The 17411-nt window shown below is 38.1% G+C and overlaps 1 protein-coding gene across 2 annotated transcripts in view; it reads left to right on the top strand.

Annotated features, from left to right (window-relative positions):
- The first annotated feature begins 319 nt into the window (after positions 1-319).
- Positions 320-17411, top strand: part of LOC116783299 (SAM domain-containing protein SAMSN-1-like) — an 87653-nt gene continuing 70561 nt past the window's right edge. For both annotated transcript variants that reach the window (XM_032680727.1, XM_032680728.1), the window contains exons 1-4: positions 320-437; positions 3412-3492; positions 4017-4153; positions 12156-12293. In XM_032680727.1, coding sequence (XP_032536618.1) covers positions 4130-4153; positions 12156-12293 — 162 coding nt within the window. In that variant the 5' untranslated portion in view covers positions 320-437; positions 3412-3492; positions 4017-4129. The remainder of the gene's footprint in view (positions 438-3411; positions 3493-4016; positions 4154-12155; positions 12294-17411) is intronic.

Genomic DNA, 17411 nt, shown 5'->3' on the forward strand with positions numbered 1-17411 from the left:
CCTTGGAACAATGATAAAGTCATAATTCAGCCTTTTCTGTGGAGTGAATAGAGAAATATGACCACTTAGCATATGATTAGTTTTATGTTTAAAACTCATACTATATCAGGCAGTAGCACCGCTGCTCTTAGTTTTAAACCTGTCTGAAAACATTGAGATGACAGATAAATGATGATCAGAAGACAAGTAGTTGTACCTTTTAATTAAGAATAGATGGAATAAACAATGGAGGAAGAAAATAGGAGTAAATATTAGTTCCAAATTTGCTGAAATGTGTCCAAGTTAACAACTACTAATACATTATTTTTCCTTTGTCCAGCAAACCAAAGAAATCTGTGAATTACACAGTCCTGCTGATGAGTTCTTCCAGTGGCAGATGAAGCTGCACCAGTAGAATGGCTGTCACTGGACTGCAAGACTGGAGGCAGGGCCCAATTGTGAGTGCCTTCATCATGGCTCAGCTTTACCAGCTTGTTAGATTATGGATTGCCACTTACTGTGAATACACAGCTGAAATCCAGTCTCCTGAAAAGGCCAAGGATACCTAGAGATCTCAGCTGTGAAGTCCATTTATTGTGCAGGAATAGAAAAACTCAACATATCAAAGACTTGATTTGTGCGGGGTTTTTTTGTTTTGTTTTGGTTTTGGTTTCTTTTTTTGGCAAGGATGTAGAGCCCAAGCATGTAGAAATCATGTAGCAGTGAAGAAAGAGCATTAAATGCTAAAAGTGGTTCAAGATTAGAGCTCGGAAATGAAGGTTCAAGTGTTTCCTGTTTGATGAAACTGATCCTTGTACCCTCATTATAGTGTGGGTTTGCTGTTCTGTTATGCTACTGCTGCAGCAAATTTCTCTATTTATACCAGATAAAATGTACATAGATATCACAACTCTGATGTTACCTTCAAATTTGGTTTACTTAGTTACTGTTTTTTAATTATATTCAGAGCTCAAATTCTTGACACAGATGGCTGTGATATCGAGTGGCGTTATAAATTCTTGCTGGGTATATTTATATTATTCATCCTGATGAACCAATCATAAGCTGTTGTTTCTTATTTTAATTATTATAGTAAGTGTTTCCTCACAGTTTGTAATTTATATGTTAGTCAAGGACTGGAACCTGCTGGATAATACCATCTATAGTTTACACCTATCAACAAACCTAACCCTTACAGAAGGCTGTATTAGTGAATAGTAGATGTCTAAAATGTTGCCATTTCATAAGAAGAGTCCTAACACTGACAGTACTCAAAATCATGTAATAAATTTGCAATCTTTAGTCTCAGGGTTTTAGTGGCTTGCATCCAGAATATCTGCAACAGTGCTTCGGGATCCCCCTTGAAGTCTTCACTGAAAGCTGTTTCTTGTAAAGCCACTGGCCCAGCAGAACGGAAATCAGAGAGGGTTAAACTTCTGTTTCTCAAGCAGGATATTTGAACTGAACATTTTAAACCCAACTGGAATAACTTTCACCGAGTACTGTCACCGTAATGCCTTCAGTACAGACACAGACCGAGAGCTAATACCGCTGGAATCAGAAGGATGAATGCACCAGGATATAGAATGAGAGCAACTGAACGCTGGAGGTCTGCTTTGTGGAGAATAAAGGAAGTCAAATAAGCAATCCAGGCTGTGCACTCAGGAGACACATCCACAGAGTCCAAGCCAGGATAATTCCCAGCTTTAACCTCCAGCTCTGTATTTGTGAAAAACCTGCTTCTGGTTTTCACATTTCACTCCAGTGGCATCGTGCCTACCTTGTGAGATTTCGAGCCTGATGTGATGAATTGCACCTGTCCAAATGGTGAAGCAGGAACGACTGAAACTGGAGTTGGCCCAATGCCTTAGAAAGTTTCCAGATGAACTTTTATCTCTCTTGTACAGCTCTGCACTTTTGCCTTTCTACCATAGTTGCTTACCATACGTATGTATCTCTAGTTGTGAATATAGACTTCTTTTAATATTTTTATATTTTGATTTTCTTCTTGAATTATTCTCTTTTCTGCATGTCTACAGATATAAGCAAAGCTTTCTTGGTTACTCTTACCTTGAGGATCTGTGGCATAAAATTAAGAAACTTCCCCCTAAAGGCTTTAAATATACATAGCCAAATCACTTCAAAAGCTGCAATCTAAAATCAAGAGATTAAATTGATCTGAATGAAAGACACATTCTCCTGAGTTACTTATTGTCATTTTACTAGCTCTTCAGCCTTTCTGGAGTTTTCCAGATAGATATTACTGTAAATAGGCATTAAAGGAAAAAAAAAAAAAGTAATTCTCTGTAGCTGGGAAAGGGTGCTTTTGATCGTTACTTTCACAGTACTTTGCACATGAGGTTTGTGCTCTTAGTTAAGATTTCCAGCTGGAGAACCTGAGGCATGGGAAGGATAAGAACTTGCTCCTTCACAAGGAAACCAGCAAGTGAGCCATAAAGCAAATGCAAGCCCATCTGTGGCAAGCTAGGCCTCTCAAATGTCTATTTTTGTGTAGTCACATTAGGGAAGTGTCACTAGGTGGTAATTGACAAAATCTGTTACTGTTTCTCAAGTTTATATGAGGAGTAAATGAGAAATCTCTCATTAATTTGCTTCTAAACTATAACATTTGTCACGAAGCTCTTCATAACCAACCCTGCTTTTCTAATATGTGAAACCAACCTGAAATTAGAACTGAAAAGGAAGCCTGGGGAAAGTCTTTTATATAATTCACAGCAAATTGGAAAAGTGCAAACCAAAGATCTTTTTCTTTTGAAATCTTGAATCTTATATGTCCTCTGGTGTTTGTTGGTTTGCATGAGCCTTGTTTGGGTTTTGCTCAGAGAGGAAACTAACTTATGTTAAAATGTATTTATTCTGACAAAGTACAGACATTTCAATTTCACTGGGATGCAGATTCAACTGGCAAATTAATATAATGAACTGAAATAGTCAGAAGTATGAGTGATGAATGAGTTGCCTGTCATTTACAAATATGAAGCTCTGGGCTCAAAGAAAGGAAATCAAGATTCTGGTCACAAAATAACACTACCTTTCCATTTGTGGTGAACTTCAGCTTATCTTTTTGGTACCAACTGCTGCTTGTTCATGTAAGCAAATTTCATAATATTTGCATAAAAGCTGTAGGAAATTAATCGTGGTTTAGTAAGCAGTATTATTCCAAACCCAGTTTTATTTCAGGTATTTCATAATCTGAAAAAAATTGAGACTCACACTGCTTTCAGCATTAATTCTTTGTCAGACAGTTCCACTCCACAACAGGTGATGAAATTTTCCTAATTTAGACCAGCTAGTGACATAGGCTACTGTTTTTCTTTACAACTTCTTATTCCTTGTTTGCCTGTCTGTATACATTATAATAACACTAGCTCATGGATCAGCTTTGACCACTCCCAAACTTTTATTTTCCAGATTTGCAGTGTTTTCAAACAGCAAAATTGGTTTAGTCCTAATCTTCATTATCAAGCAGTCAACATGTCAGGTGGCAGTTTGGTAACTATTCTTTAGTGCACAGGCCCAGAGTGTGAGGGTTTTGTATGGTTGTTTGGTTAGTTGTGGGTTTTTTTAATGATTTGGTTGTGGCTCACAGGTTTTGTTGGTTTTTTTGTCCCATGGTCCATAAGTAAGATACTTCCTTTTAAAATGTAGTCAATAATAATTACTGAATTTTGTAAATTAATTCATATATATAGGAAACCAGCACTTCATGAGAATTTCTGTGTGTCTCTTGACAATCTGAGTAAGCTAAGAAGATTTACCTTGGAGTTAGCTGTGTGTTCCAGTCATCTCAGACAGAAAGAGCTTTAGTTCTTTTGGATGACAAACTTTAATGGAAACAATAGCCTGCAAAGAGAGCATTTTCTAAGTTCATGGAAATCATTCAGACCATGCTTATGTTTTGTTAGTAAACACTGTTCTTTAATTCAGAAAGCAGTTTGTACTGGCCTGGGGAAGCCTGTCTCATTTGATAATGGGCTCTGAATCCAGTGGATTATTGCAGGGATTTTATCTTGCAGTAATCTCCAGGGGGAAATGTACAAACAGCTGGGAGAGCAAGAAGGAGCTGCATTGTGCGGCGGGAGTTTGTCGAGCGGAGTTTTAGGGTGCTGGAGTGGATCTCTATACCAACATGAATCTTTTCTGTTTTTCTCTGGTAAGTGCACACACACATGTTTTTATTTAGTGGATTACTGAGTTCATAAACTGAACTGGTGGGTGTGTTTCGATGGAACAATAATGAAGGTTTTATATCATGAACTGTGCAAGGGTTGTATGACAATGACAAGTCTCTCTAGCCTAGACGAAGGAGTTTTTGTATGATAAATTATACATAGCAAAATATGATTCAGTAAAAATATGATGCAAAGAATGTATAACAAATGTACCATGCACTATCTGTGACTATTGCAAAACCATGCAGATTTAGACATGAGGCATTTGATCCAAACACAGTGAAACGCCTCATATATAAGTTAAGATTACTAATAATATGTGTATGTTATAATTTGCTTTAAGCTGGGGTTTGGTTTTTTTTTTGAGATGATAGCATCTGTTTCCCTTCTTCAGTAGTTTGGGAGAACTACCAGAACTTTTCAAATAATAGCTTTCTATTACCCAAGCATGAATAGATACTCATAAGGGCTAATTTAGTCATATGGTAGATCCTCTTTAGTTGGGGTTGTTTGGGTTTTTTTCACTTTCTCTCTTTTTTTTTTTTGTTTTTTTTTTTCCTCTTTAGTTGCCCCAAGGCAACTGCTCAGAATGAACAGGTAATCAGGATAGGAAATCCACAGAAACTGTTTCTGGTTTAAAAGCTTAACCATCTGCCAATAACAATGCCCAGTATTAGTAATGGTAATTAGCTGGGTATATTTGCTGTATTTACACAGCACAGTAGATCTGTTTGCCCATTTTTCATCTTTTGTCCAGATGTTTAGTGTATCTTCCCCATATGTTTAGAAAGAACAATAAAAATCAGTATTCAAGCTGCACTAACACAAACAGGGAAGCTGCTTTGTGTAAACCATTGCTCCTGATTGCTAATGCTACCTTACTGCAGAGTACTGGTGTTTTCTAGATCGTAAGGATTAAAAGCTGTTTTGTACTTAAAGTAAAATGCAGTGGTATTTCAGGATTCTGTGGCAAGAGTGACTCAGAAAAATAACACCCTGGGAATTCAATGAAAATTTTGATCATAGTTTAATGTGAATGCCTGTGTATTTGTTCAAAGTTAACAATGGCTTCGCGGTACAATCTGTAACAGCTTGCAAATACTCATTTTTGAAGTTCTTTGGGAAAAACTGTTCTACCAGTATTTTACTGTTCCATTGGAGCAGCTTCTTGTTTTCTGTGTAATTCACTTTTAAAAGAGGTGTTGAGCCTTGTATCGGTTGAGAAATCAAACGTCGGGTAGGTTGTGTGGGTGAGAGAAAGGCAACGTGGGTTTCTGTGGGAGAGGTAATGACTGCAGTAGTAATGGATGGTTCAGACAAGTGAAAGCTGGTGCCATGATAGTTTCTGTAATGAAATAATTAGTTCTGTTTAAAGACTGCTGCTAAGAAGATAACCTCCGTTCCTTACAAGCTTTACATGGGAGCCATTCTGTCCACTTTGGTAACCTTTCACACACCCAGAAAAACACCTCCCAAGTTATCAACATCTAAAGGTAGTTTATAGGTCATTTATGTGTTTCATAAAGTGAAGAGCCCTGTACAGTCCTCCCTATGCATGTGATGCAGTGCAGTTGCTTTCTGTAATCAGATTGTCCAGCTTGGAAATAAGCTAGTGATCCAAGGATGTACACTAGCCACTTTTACTCTGTCGACTTGTGACTTGAAAAGACAGGCTGAAAAGTGGTTGAAGTAGCAATATAAGGGTATTTTTCTATTCAAGTGAATCGAGTAAGAAATAATGCACAGCAACAACATAATTAGGATTTAAAGACAACTTTTAAAGATGCTAGAGGAGTCAGGTTCTTTAGCAGATACTAACAGCCACTGATGAATAGAAATCACAGCTGATTTACGTCAAGTGAACATCTGGAGCAACTGCTAAACCTGAAACCGTGGAAGAGAAATTTAGATTATTGACAGAACAAAAAGAGCTGTCCAAAAATTAGTATTCTCATGCAAGTGTTTACCTCATACAGACTGACTGACAAGATTTCAGACTGCAAAGTGTGTGTGCTTGCATGTATATATGTGTGTACATATGCATATGTTGTTAAAAGACATTATTTTTTAGCTCAGAAAATAGTTCTCTACCCTACAGAGTATAGTGGTTGAAGTAATCTACAACCTGAGGGTAATTACAAGAATATTCTGTTTAAAAACAGAGTATATCCAGGCTTCTGGTTCAGGAACACCAGCATAGTTAAAAGAACATCAGTTCATGCTGTTGACTTTGACTCTCTGTGGGTTTGCTTTCCTACCTGTCCATAGAACTGAGGCAGTTTTAGCAGGAGAGACACAGTGTTATGGACCAGTGTAGCAAGTGGTGGCATGGAGGCCGAAGGCACATAATAGTCACAAGACGGTTGTAGGGGCTTTGGAGCCTGAACTGGACTCTGCCCTTCCCAAGGAGGCAGCCAGAAATTACTCCTCTCTGTCATCACCTGGGAGTCCTTTGATCTCCTAGCAGGAGTGTTCCAGCATAGCGTGTTTCCCCAGCAGTTCTTTGTGTCCTGAGTTGACACAACTTATTTGGTTTCTCCACTGAGATTATTTTTTGCATCAGACTCATTGCCTTGGTCTCAAGGGATTTGCAGGCAAATTAGATTTGCCTTCAGAACCTTGTGTCCCTCTTCCATTTACAAAATAATCAAATGGATGAATGTCCCTTCTTTTGTAGATATATTATGTTAAAAGGTCAACCTTAGACCCTGAATTTGCAGTGTCTTTTCCCTCTCATGGTACTTAGCGTGTCAGACAATTGAATCAGAACAATACTGTTTGTATTATGGGCAATATACAGAGAGGGGTCCAAATCAAACACTGCTTCTGTATGAATTGCAGGGAATTATTTCACCAAACCATCTGTTTTGATACCCTGCCTAAAAAATGGCAGAATCCTACAAATCTGAGAAATAAAATTTATTATTGAATTATGAAGTCCTTTAGTTAAGGTAGAATATTTTTCTTGCGCTGTTTTCCAGTATCGGGTCTCCATTATCAAGGATATGCACACTGGGGTTAGCACCAATTCACCTGGAACATTGTCAGTTAAACCTATCCTACTATTTCTTGATGGAGTTTACTGTTTTGGTAGCATTTACTCCTGGAAGCAGCAGAAGTGCCTCCTTAGATGGGGCCATCTTTGACCACGGTTCTACACTTAGCCCAAATAACAGGCTTTGCAGATATTTCTTTACAGAGGCTCCAATTAATAAAGCACACACATTTGGAATGTGCCCCGGGACAAGTACCTGTGCCTGTTGTAGCAAACCCTCAAAACAAGGTGGCTGCAGGCAACCTGCCTGTCAAGTATAGTTTTGATGGTGTTTTAACAACTGTGCCAAGGAATCGTTTGGGTGTCTGTTAGCTGACATAAGACAAGAGTGGGCCAGGGACTGTTCTGGCAGGGGGTACCAGTGCAGATGATCACACTTGGTTCATTCTTGTCCATAATTTCATTTACTAAGAGAGATGCAGGAAAATGTATCTCTCTTTCAAAAAAATCCCAAACCCCATTATTTCAGTCAAGTTTCTGTAAAAAAGTGGATGTGAGGGGCATGAAAATCTTCCTTGCACAAGGCAGTACTGAAAGACTAGGTCCTACCTACTTTGACAGTAAACAGTGGCATTAGTAATCGAACTAATGAAGACAGGGAAGTATTTCAGATACTTAGGAAGTGTCAACCTCTTGTATAGCAGAAATCCATGTAAGAAGGTCAGTAGAAAAAGGCTGTGACACTCCTAATCACAGTATTGTTCAGATCAGTTATTCCAGTTGAGCACTTGTCTTAGGGTTTAAGCCAAATAAGATCACTTTCATTTGTCTATTTTTCTCCCATACTGTAGCTTTCTAACCACCACTTTTGCTAGTAAAATATAAAGTACTGAGGGAAAGTCTAATCGTCTTAGTGATTTTCAGTAGCATCGAACTAGTTATACATTTTATTTTCATTGTTGGTGTAAAGATGTGGTGACAGCACAATGTAAAATGTGTTACATCTAATTCTATAAACTGAAAGAGGCCATGGCACTAAAAGCTAATGTTTCTATGGTGCAAGATGCAGAGAGAATAAGTATTAATAAAAGTGATGTAGAGGATAAATTATGAACTAGTGGAACCTCTATATGTTAAAGAAACCATAGAGTAAATAGAAAGATGCCAATGCTGCTATGGCTACTGGGGCATGATGGTACTTAGAAATGGATGGACTTAAAAATACGTGTTTTAACAAAGAAGAATTACCTGAATGTGGAAAGACCATCCTCTAAAGTGTAGCGTGAGCAGAAGAGATCTGAGTGGTTGAACTTCGTGGTGCTTCCCATATAATCATCTCCATATACTCCTTGTTCATTTTAGCTGGATTTCACCATCCACAGGAGTCCACATTTAAACCTGATCTGGAGAATGGCCTGGCTGCATTACTAAATGCTCCTTTCCTCCTTATGATCAATTTAGTCTCTGCATGCCAAGATGATAATAATATCATGCAAAGGAAAGAGCTACAGACAATTATTTTCTTCCAGATCTGTCTCACATCCATGCTTTTCCTGGAACCTTATTTTCAACCTCACTCTAACTCTTTCACCTGCTCTTAAACTCCCACTCCCATGCACATGATCTCTCTCCATCCCTGTTCCTTACACACAAGCTCTCTCTTTCATGAGTTCTCTCTTCTCCATTCTACTCTCTCTTCCCTCTAATTCTTCTCTACTCTATCCTCCTTTCCTTTTGCTTCTTCTTCTTTCCCTTTCTCACATCTCTAACTCCCTCTCCTCCTCTCTCAGATGCACACGTGCACTTCCTCATGTGCACTCACTCTTTATCGCACATGATCATGCTTTTCCTTGCCCACTTGTGCTCTCACTCCCTCTCATACCACTGCACCCTTTTTGTGCCCTTGTACCCTTTCTCATGGCCATGCCCCCATTTCTGCAACATTACCCTTCTTCTCTTGGTCTGGCACCCTTTCTTACAACATTGTTCTTGCTGATTTGTGTTCTTGTGTTCACTTTCTCACATCACCTCTCTTTCCTAAACATTCTGGCTTATCAGTGCACTCTGCTTCCCTCACAATCTCTCTCATTCATGCTCCCTCACTGTCCACCTTGCTCTTTTCCCTCTTTCCTTCTCTTACACCCTCTTTCCCTTCCTCTTTTCCCGCTCTTTCTCTTTCGCAATTCACCATTCTGTTTCTTTCCCTCTCCTCAAATCATATTCTCCTCTTTTATCTCCTCCTCTGTCTCTCCTTTTCTATCACTCTTTAATCTGCTCACTCTTCAGCTCATTCTCATGTGTTCTTGTTATTTTTTATGCCCTTCCCTGTTCTAGCAACCTTGCTCTTTCTTTCATACTTGCTTTCCCTTAATTCTTGGACACTCTTTTTCTTATGCCCTCACACCCATCCTTTCTTATGTGCGTTCTTTGTCATGAAAACTTTCTGTCTCTCATTCTTGAGAGCTTCCTTTCTTGGGGGACCTCTTCCCCCTGCATTCCCCTCCCCAAGCACTTGCTCTTTCTCTCTTTCTTGTCCTTGTTCTTTCTTGCAACCTGTTCTCTTTCTCATGTCCTTACTCCAACAACCCCCCATTCTCCTGACCCCATCCTTTTCTTGAGACCTCACACCCTTTCTCTCAACCTCATCCTTGTTCCTTCTCATTCTTTCACACCCATTTTTTCATGCATGCTTTCCCTTTTTCTGCCATGTTCTCTCTTGTTTTCTGGTGTGGTGCCTCTCCCAATCTCTATTTAAGCTTTAACTCCCTGCCCTGTTCTGTCTCCCTGTATTTCCAACTCTTCCCCTTCATTTTTCTTCAGTCTTGCTATCTTTCAGACACTACCTCTTCCTTTCCAGCTCACACACTCAAACTCTTTCTTGCACACTTGCACTTTCTCACATTAACTCTTTCCTGTGCCCTCACACCCCGCCCCTCTTATTGCGCCTGTTCTTTCTCGCACATGGTCACTTTTTCTTGTGTACTTTCTCACGTGCTCCACTTCTTGCATGCATTCTCACTCTCCCATAATTCTTTGTGCATATCCCACTCCCTGTGCCCTCCCTCTTTCACATGGACCTGCTTTTTTTGTGCATACTTGCTTTTTATGTGCCCACCCTTTCTTGCAGCCTTGAGCTCCATGTTTCTCACACAAGATTTCTCTTTCTTACTTCAGCTCTTTCTCACACTCTCCGTTTCTCAAGGACTAATTCTCACTTGCTACCCATATGCTCTTTCTCCCTTTCTCTCTCATTGTTTCTCCTCTTATCTTTCCCCATCTCCTGCCTCTCTTATCCTCACTCTTTGCCTGCCTTTCACTCTTTTCTCTTTCTGTCTTCTTTTACTTTCCTTTCTTACCTTTTTTCTTTCCCCCCACTCTCTCCTTTCACTCTTCCTTGCCCTCTCTTTTCTCTCCCTTTTTATCTCTCTCATGCTCCCTTTCACATGAGCTCTCCTTTATGCTTCTGTCTCTTAATTAAATGCTCTCTTCACAAAAGTCATGTGTTATTCCCTGTGGAGGGAGAAGTATGCGGACACATTAAACGTTGGAGAATCCTGGAAGTTTGTAATAAAGTTTTAAACTCATAATTTCTTGTCTAGAAATGCTCAATCCACAGCTTCAGACAAGGAGCTGAACCATCAGTGCTATATGGCAAAATACTGAGAAATAAAAAATAAATGCAGTAATGAAAAAACACAGTTGCTGTCAAAACTCAGGCTCAGCTGGATGTTCACCACATCCATGTGCAGTGTGTTTCATAAACCAGGCGACAATGTCCCAGGAAGCATTAACATATTAGTTCCTACCATAGGCTCAAATACATAACTTGAGTGTTTTCAAGAACAATATATAATATTTCTCCCAAAACATCAATTTGGGCTTATCAAAACTCTGGTAGACTGAAGCAAATAAAGATGCATAGATAAACATTATACTTGCAAAAATTAGTCATGTCTTTGAACTACTGCCTCTCCAGCCAAAAATATTTCCTGTAAAATTTTATATATTAACAATATAATTCAAATATACATCTGTGTTTATCTTCTGTGCTAAACTAACAGATGCCTTTAAGTAATAATAATGAAATTGAAATGTTAATTTCAATAGTGTTGCTCTGCTCTAAGTCATACTGCTATAAATTTGATTTATTCCTTAATTAATGCAATTAAAATTAGTAATCAAAATTCATTGGGAAAATATTCAGTGCAGATCAAAATGGCAACATCTAAAATGTGGGATCATCAGCTAGAGTGTCTTTAGTGTTGCCATCTGCCTTCATTTAACTCTTGAATTATGAAATGGCAGTGTGTATATGTAATCCTGGTTCTTGGAGTTGTGGAATAAATGTGAAAATCTTAGTTTCTATTACCGTGTTTATATTCATGGTGGTTGGAGAAAAAGAACCTTACATGCACATTAAAACATGGAGTTCAAAAATTTGAATGCAAATGGAATTTATTTTTCATTCTACTCATTATCATTATTTTGGGGGCCTACATCATGACTATCAAATTCTGGGAGCTGGCAGCATTGTTTCTCTTTATTTCTAAGGATTGGAGTTACCTTTCTGCATCAAATTAACCTTTTTTTTTCACGTAAAGAAGTACTAACTATAAAATAGTTCACAGAGAAATTTTCATGGTTTCTAGTTTTCACAGGAATTTTCATGTAGTGCTCAAGTGGACATACACATCTGATTTTACTTCTTCTGAGCAGATAATATTCATTTTTGCTGTACCTTTAGCTTTACATCTGGCAACCTGTGGAATCTAAGTCATGATACTGTGAACTCTGGCATTTGGGTACTTACTGTAATTGACTTCTATATGTCTTTTTAGAGAAAGAACTAAATAAAGGATTTCAGAAGAGGGGAGAGGAAAACACATTCGGTTTCGTAAATCACAGAAACATCTTGCTTTTTTAAATTATTAATAATTTAATATATTTACAAGTGTTCATCTTTGAAAATCTGTTTAAATGTATTTTAGGAGGGCTCAATGGACAGCTTGTATGAGCCTGTCCCAGAACATCAGGAACCCAAGGATACAACTACTACTGACAGCCAGGCTAGTACTCCAGGGAGCCCACATCTGAACTGTGGACCACCTGATAGGTCTAAGTCTTTGGTAAGTAACATTTAATTGCAAAGCATGCAATGCCTTTTGCAAAAAACTATTACTCTGTATGTGGACTCGTGTGTGTGTGTTCTGGCTTCTCTGCCAGTTTGGGCTATTTAGGATCTTTAGAGCCACTGTTCAGATCTCATCTCTGTAGCCAGTGACCTGATTTCTGTCCAGTCTTAACAAGCACACTTGAAAAGCAGGTCATGAGTTTCTCTACAGTTAGCAGCACAGGGAGATTAGTGCAGCTTCACTCTACGAGGGAATTTCTCTTTGCAAATAGTAACATATGAAAATGCTCAGAACAGATATTAGAATAGTTTGTCTCTAAATGAGATCCTATTGGTGTCTTTGGTTGTCCTTTTTATTAATTAGAAAAGTGCATTTCTAAAGAGTTTGAGTTGTATGAATTTTGTAACTGATGGCCTCTGGAATAACCTTTACATTTTAGAAGACCTTGTTAGGTAAATGTGTGAAGAGAGTTATCTTCTGGTTTTTTGCAATTTTTCCTTCCTAAACAATGTTATCCCACTTAATCTTTTATTATTGGTGTGCTATTGGTATAATATATAACTGAAACTTTGGCAAATACTTTAAAATAGTATATTAAATTTCATAATCTTATTCATTTAATAATCTCTGTTACAACTATATTGAAACATGCCATTTTACATTCCTAGTGTCTAAAGGTGGACATTATAGTAGAGGTCCTGCATCCATTCATTTTCTCCTTTGCCATGACTACAAACTAACTTGATACTTAATGACTACTATATTAATATTTCCTTGGCCAATAGATGTTTATCTGACAGGAGCAGTATTTAGACAAAGTTAAATGAAAAAACAAGATTTGTTTTTTTGGTTTGTACCCAGAATGTGACATATGCTGCCTTAATAGACCACTCAGTAGACAACTACAAGAAATTGCCTTTTATCTTCTCAGGGTATGGTACATCCATAGCACTGTGCTATGTGTAAGTGTGTAAGACTAAGTAGTAAAACTGCAGTGGTTGTTTACATCAGGCTTATTGTTTCTTGCTTTTTCTAGTGGTTTTTTTTTCTTTTTTTTTATTCTATTTTTTTGATTTGACAGCATTACTTCAGACTTTTCATTGTATCAGTGTAGATTTAGGCTTTATCAATTATTTGGCTAAGTAAAAATAATTAACCTATCCAATAAAGATTTTTATTTTCATTGGGCCAACCTAGAGAAACAGATTTGCTACTAGGGTAGATTAGAAAGTCCTGTACATTAATCTGAACAAACTGTAGCAAAACTTCTCTCACGTTGCTTATTGCTGAGTTTTGTGGGATGGCACTGCACAGTCCATGAAGATACACGTACAGCAGTGAATAGAAGAATCCAGAACTTTAGTTTCTGCTAGCTCTTATCATATATATTTGTTTTCTTAAGGGGGATGTGTTAGTGATGGCCCATTTACTGATCACTCAATGTAAAATTCATCATCATTAAAAAACAATACTAAATGGGTAAGCACACTGTTGGCTCACGAGGTATTAACAGGAAGCTTCCTAAGACTGGCTGTGGGTTTTATTTTCTGTTTTGAGAGAATATTCAGCTCAGCACTTAACTAAAAATAACGGCTGGATGCTGTGTCACTGTGCTGGCTGTAGAATCAACATGATTATTTACAAAATACTCTCTAGAAATGGAAAACGAGATTAGTGATGACGTGTCGGCAGTAAGACCTATGGAAAAATGTCTCTGAGGCCAAAGGCCTGTGTGTAATCTTATCTGCTATTTCTAGCATGTGAGTTATTAGACCTACACCTTGGATGAAGCTGTTAAGCTTATTAACTGAGCCCATTTGTACTTCTCCCCTATTTTTAATTCCGTCACTTGGTTCCAGGCTGCGGGGCAGCCCCCACAGCGTGATAAATTCAGAACATTATTGACTCCATTTAGCCATCCATCATTATTCAGTAATGCACGTACTTAAGTGCACTGCTAAGTAGGTGTGGGCTCGAGTGTGTGTTTAAATGCTTGGCTGAGGCATGGCAAATTCCACTGAGCTGTTAAACCTCCTAAGGATGGAGCAACCTGGCATGGCACAGTTCCCCCTTAGGAGGCTTTGGCCCCTTCCTTTTTCTTATACAATTTCAAAATCAACAGAGCAGGCATCCAAGGTGTGCTCTCCTCAATTTTGAAAAGGGTGACCAGGGCTAGAGAAAATTTTTCCTTATATTGAAACAAGATAGTTATTTTCTTGCAGTTATCTTGTCTGTCGTGATTTGTCCTAATCACAGCTGGCCTGTGACATTCTTCTAGAGACGTAGGAAATATAGAGTGCTGTGGTCACTGAAGCTGTGCAGGACATAATTCAGTGAACATACTCCTCGGACACCTTTTTTTGAACCAAGGATCTCTTTGCTCCTGGCCAAGTATCTTCCCAAATGGCACATCCTGAATGAAGAATAATCTCCCTTTCATTTACACTGTTCTCCTTCACATAATTGAGGACACCTATTTTGTTTACAGAATTTGCCTGGGCTGTTCCCACGCTGGGTTTCTATGGTACTGTCTCGGGCCTGTTACACACACTTGCCTTTTGATTTGAATCCTCCTGGGGAATTGCCCTGTTAACTTTGTGGTTACTTTGCCTGTTGCTCAGCTTCAGTAATATTCTCAGACAGAATTTAGATTTATGGAGTTGGTTTTGGACTTCATGCATAGCAAATCCGAATTGGACCTTCCTCAGAAACAGCTAGTAGCCATCAGCACATAATAAATCAGATGGGTGTTCTTTGCCTGTAACTATGCTGTTAACTGGGAAACTGAACTTCTGCCCCTTGTAGCTTGCTGTTGCAGTCTTCTACCTCATGAGCTGTCTCAGGCTCCTAAGAAAAGAGTCTTCAATATGAAAACTATTTTCATATATTTCCTGTCAGACTGCAATCACCAAATGTCATGAGATCCACATATTTTTCAACCGCTGACTGTGATATGATTGACTACCCTGTATAGCAGAAAAGGGCCAAATAACTTATTGGTCTTTCTAAGTTGCTGCCAGGAAAATCACAATCCTTTGTGATACCTGCTTTAATCTGCAGCGTTATAATTGGCATTTGATTTCAGCGAGGGAAAGAAGAGTGCTAGTTATCTGAAATGATCATTTCCCTGTTTGCAAGTCTTAACAGACACAGGAGTTTTCTCAGCCATCGTGGAAGCACTGGAGGGACTAATTCAACTCCTTATTTCAGAGTTATTTGATGAAATCAGGGAAGAAAGGACTTTGTCAATAATTTTATCACGCTCGATTTCCACGTGTGCTGTTTGTTTCTAGGAAACAGATTGTTGTCATTTGGGGTAGGGAAGGAAAGAGTTGTTCTCATAAACAAGGTAATTATGCTCTTTGGAGAATCTAGTTGAGTCTTTGGAGGGTCTAGGTGAACCTTAATTTACATGCTAAGATAAAATATGTTTCTAAAAACTAGTTTCACATTAAAGTTACATACAATTTTAAGTGTAATCAATGCTGAAAAGATACGTTAAAAAAGTACAAACAACAGTAATTTATTCTTGTACTTCAATTTAGCCAGCTGATTCAGAAATAGCAGGAAGGGTGTGTTCAATGAAAGATGCCATTTTTAAATGGACATTTAAATCCACTATCATATTTCATTTTGGCACTGCATCCCATGATATCCAGTGAACTCACATCAGTTATTACTTCAGTGTATGATGTATTGTCATCAATGTGATTTTGCTGGACTTTAGGAAACCAAGAAAATTTGGTTTCAAATCGTGCAGCAAGATATTAAACCCATGTTTCATGATTCTCACCAGGTGTTTTGCATGTGAAGTTATGAATTAGTAGTCTTTCCAGGTATATGGCCACACTGGGGTTTAGAGAGGATCCTATCTGCAACTTTTCCCATGGATCATATACAGATTTTAACTTACAATATCCTTTGGTCTCTGACCTCCATACATAATACTTCCTTTAATAAGCCTCTTTGAAATAAAATATTTGATATTTTTTAATGAGATATTGACAATACCCTTTTAAATAAGACTCAAAATCACTTTTTTAAACATTTTTTAACTTCTCTGTGTTGCTTATGCACCTCATCTAGTAATTTCTCTTGAGCTATTGAAAAGATTTGTCCGAGGACTAAAATGCTGATTGTTTTTTTTCTTTTCAACAATAAAATTATCTTACTATGCTTACATTATTTCAAAGTGGGGTGATAAATTCTGTATACTCTTTTGATTTGCACACAGCATCTGTGAAAATATCAACACATGCAAAAACCCCAAAACTGTGGAGAAACTGCATACAATTATTAGCATTCATGAATATCCAGGCCAGGAGGACCTCCTACACTCAGCTAAAATAACTTAGTGCAGGAGAACAGCCTTTTCTTAATGCACTCTCCTGAAGAAGCTTAAAAAAACTCTGATGAGTTTTACTGAGAGAAGGGAAAAAATATAGAATGCTCAATTATGCACTTACATAGTTTAATGTAGTACATGGTTTGGCTTTTCATCAAGCAACCTGGATGACACTTTTAAGTTTTACTGTGGTCAGAGTCACGCAGATGTAGATAGTGTTACATGAAGGAAATAAACATTTTATGAGAAATGGGTCCATACACTGAGGTTTTCATATTTATAAAATTAAGAATGGTTATACTTTGTTTTAATGTCTCTTGTTGCACAACAGATTGAAGTGGTATCATCATGGACATTTTTATCCCAGTTCCTGCTTTCCAGGCTGGAAGAAATAGATATGAAAGTGATGCAGTGCTTTGATATTCTGTCTTAGGGGATATCAAAATATTATAGGGACTAGAAATCTCTTCTGTCTAGCATGACATCCTCAGGTTTTCCTACAACTAAAATTACCTTCAAGTCCCCGGTTAACTGCAACAGCAAACATGCGTTGAGATGTTCTGCCATTATTTGCCTGGTGAGGCACCCTTTTTTTCACTCTTTCAACAGCTACACAATCCTTCCTACATCTTGTCAGGATATATATACTGTCTGGGTCCTGGGGTCTGTGGGATCTTTTCCTCCCTTGATTCTGATGGTCCCACTCAGAGCTTTGCATAACTTTCAATTTTATTTACAGTTTCCTGCACTCTTCCACATTCCTCTGC

Source organism: Chiroxiphia lanceolata, chromosome 2, assembly GCF_009829145.1.
Source record: "Chiroxiphia lanceolata isolate bChiLan1 chromosome 2, bChiLan1.pri, whole genome shotgun sequence".
NCBI lineage: Eukaryota > Metazoa > Chordata > Aves > Passeriformes > Pipridae > Chiroxiphia > Chiroxiphia lanceolata.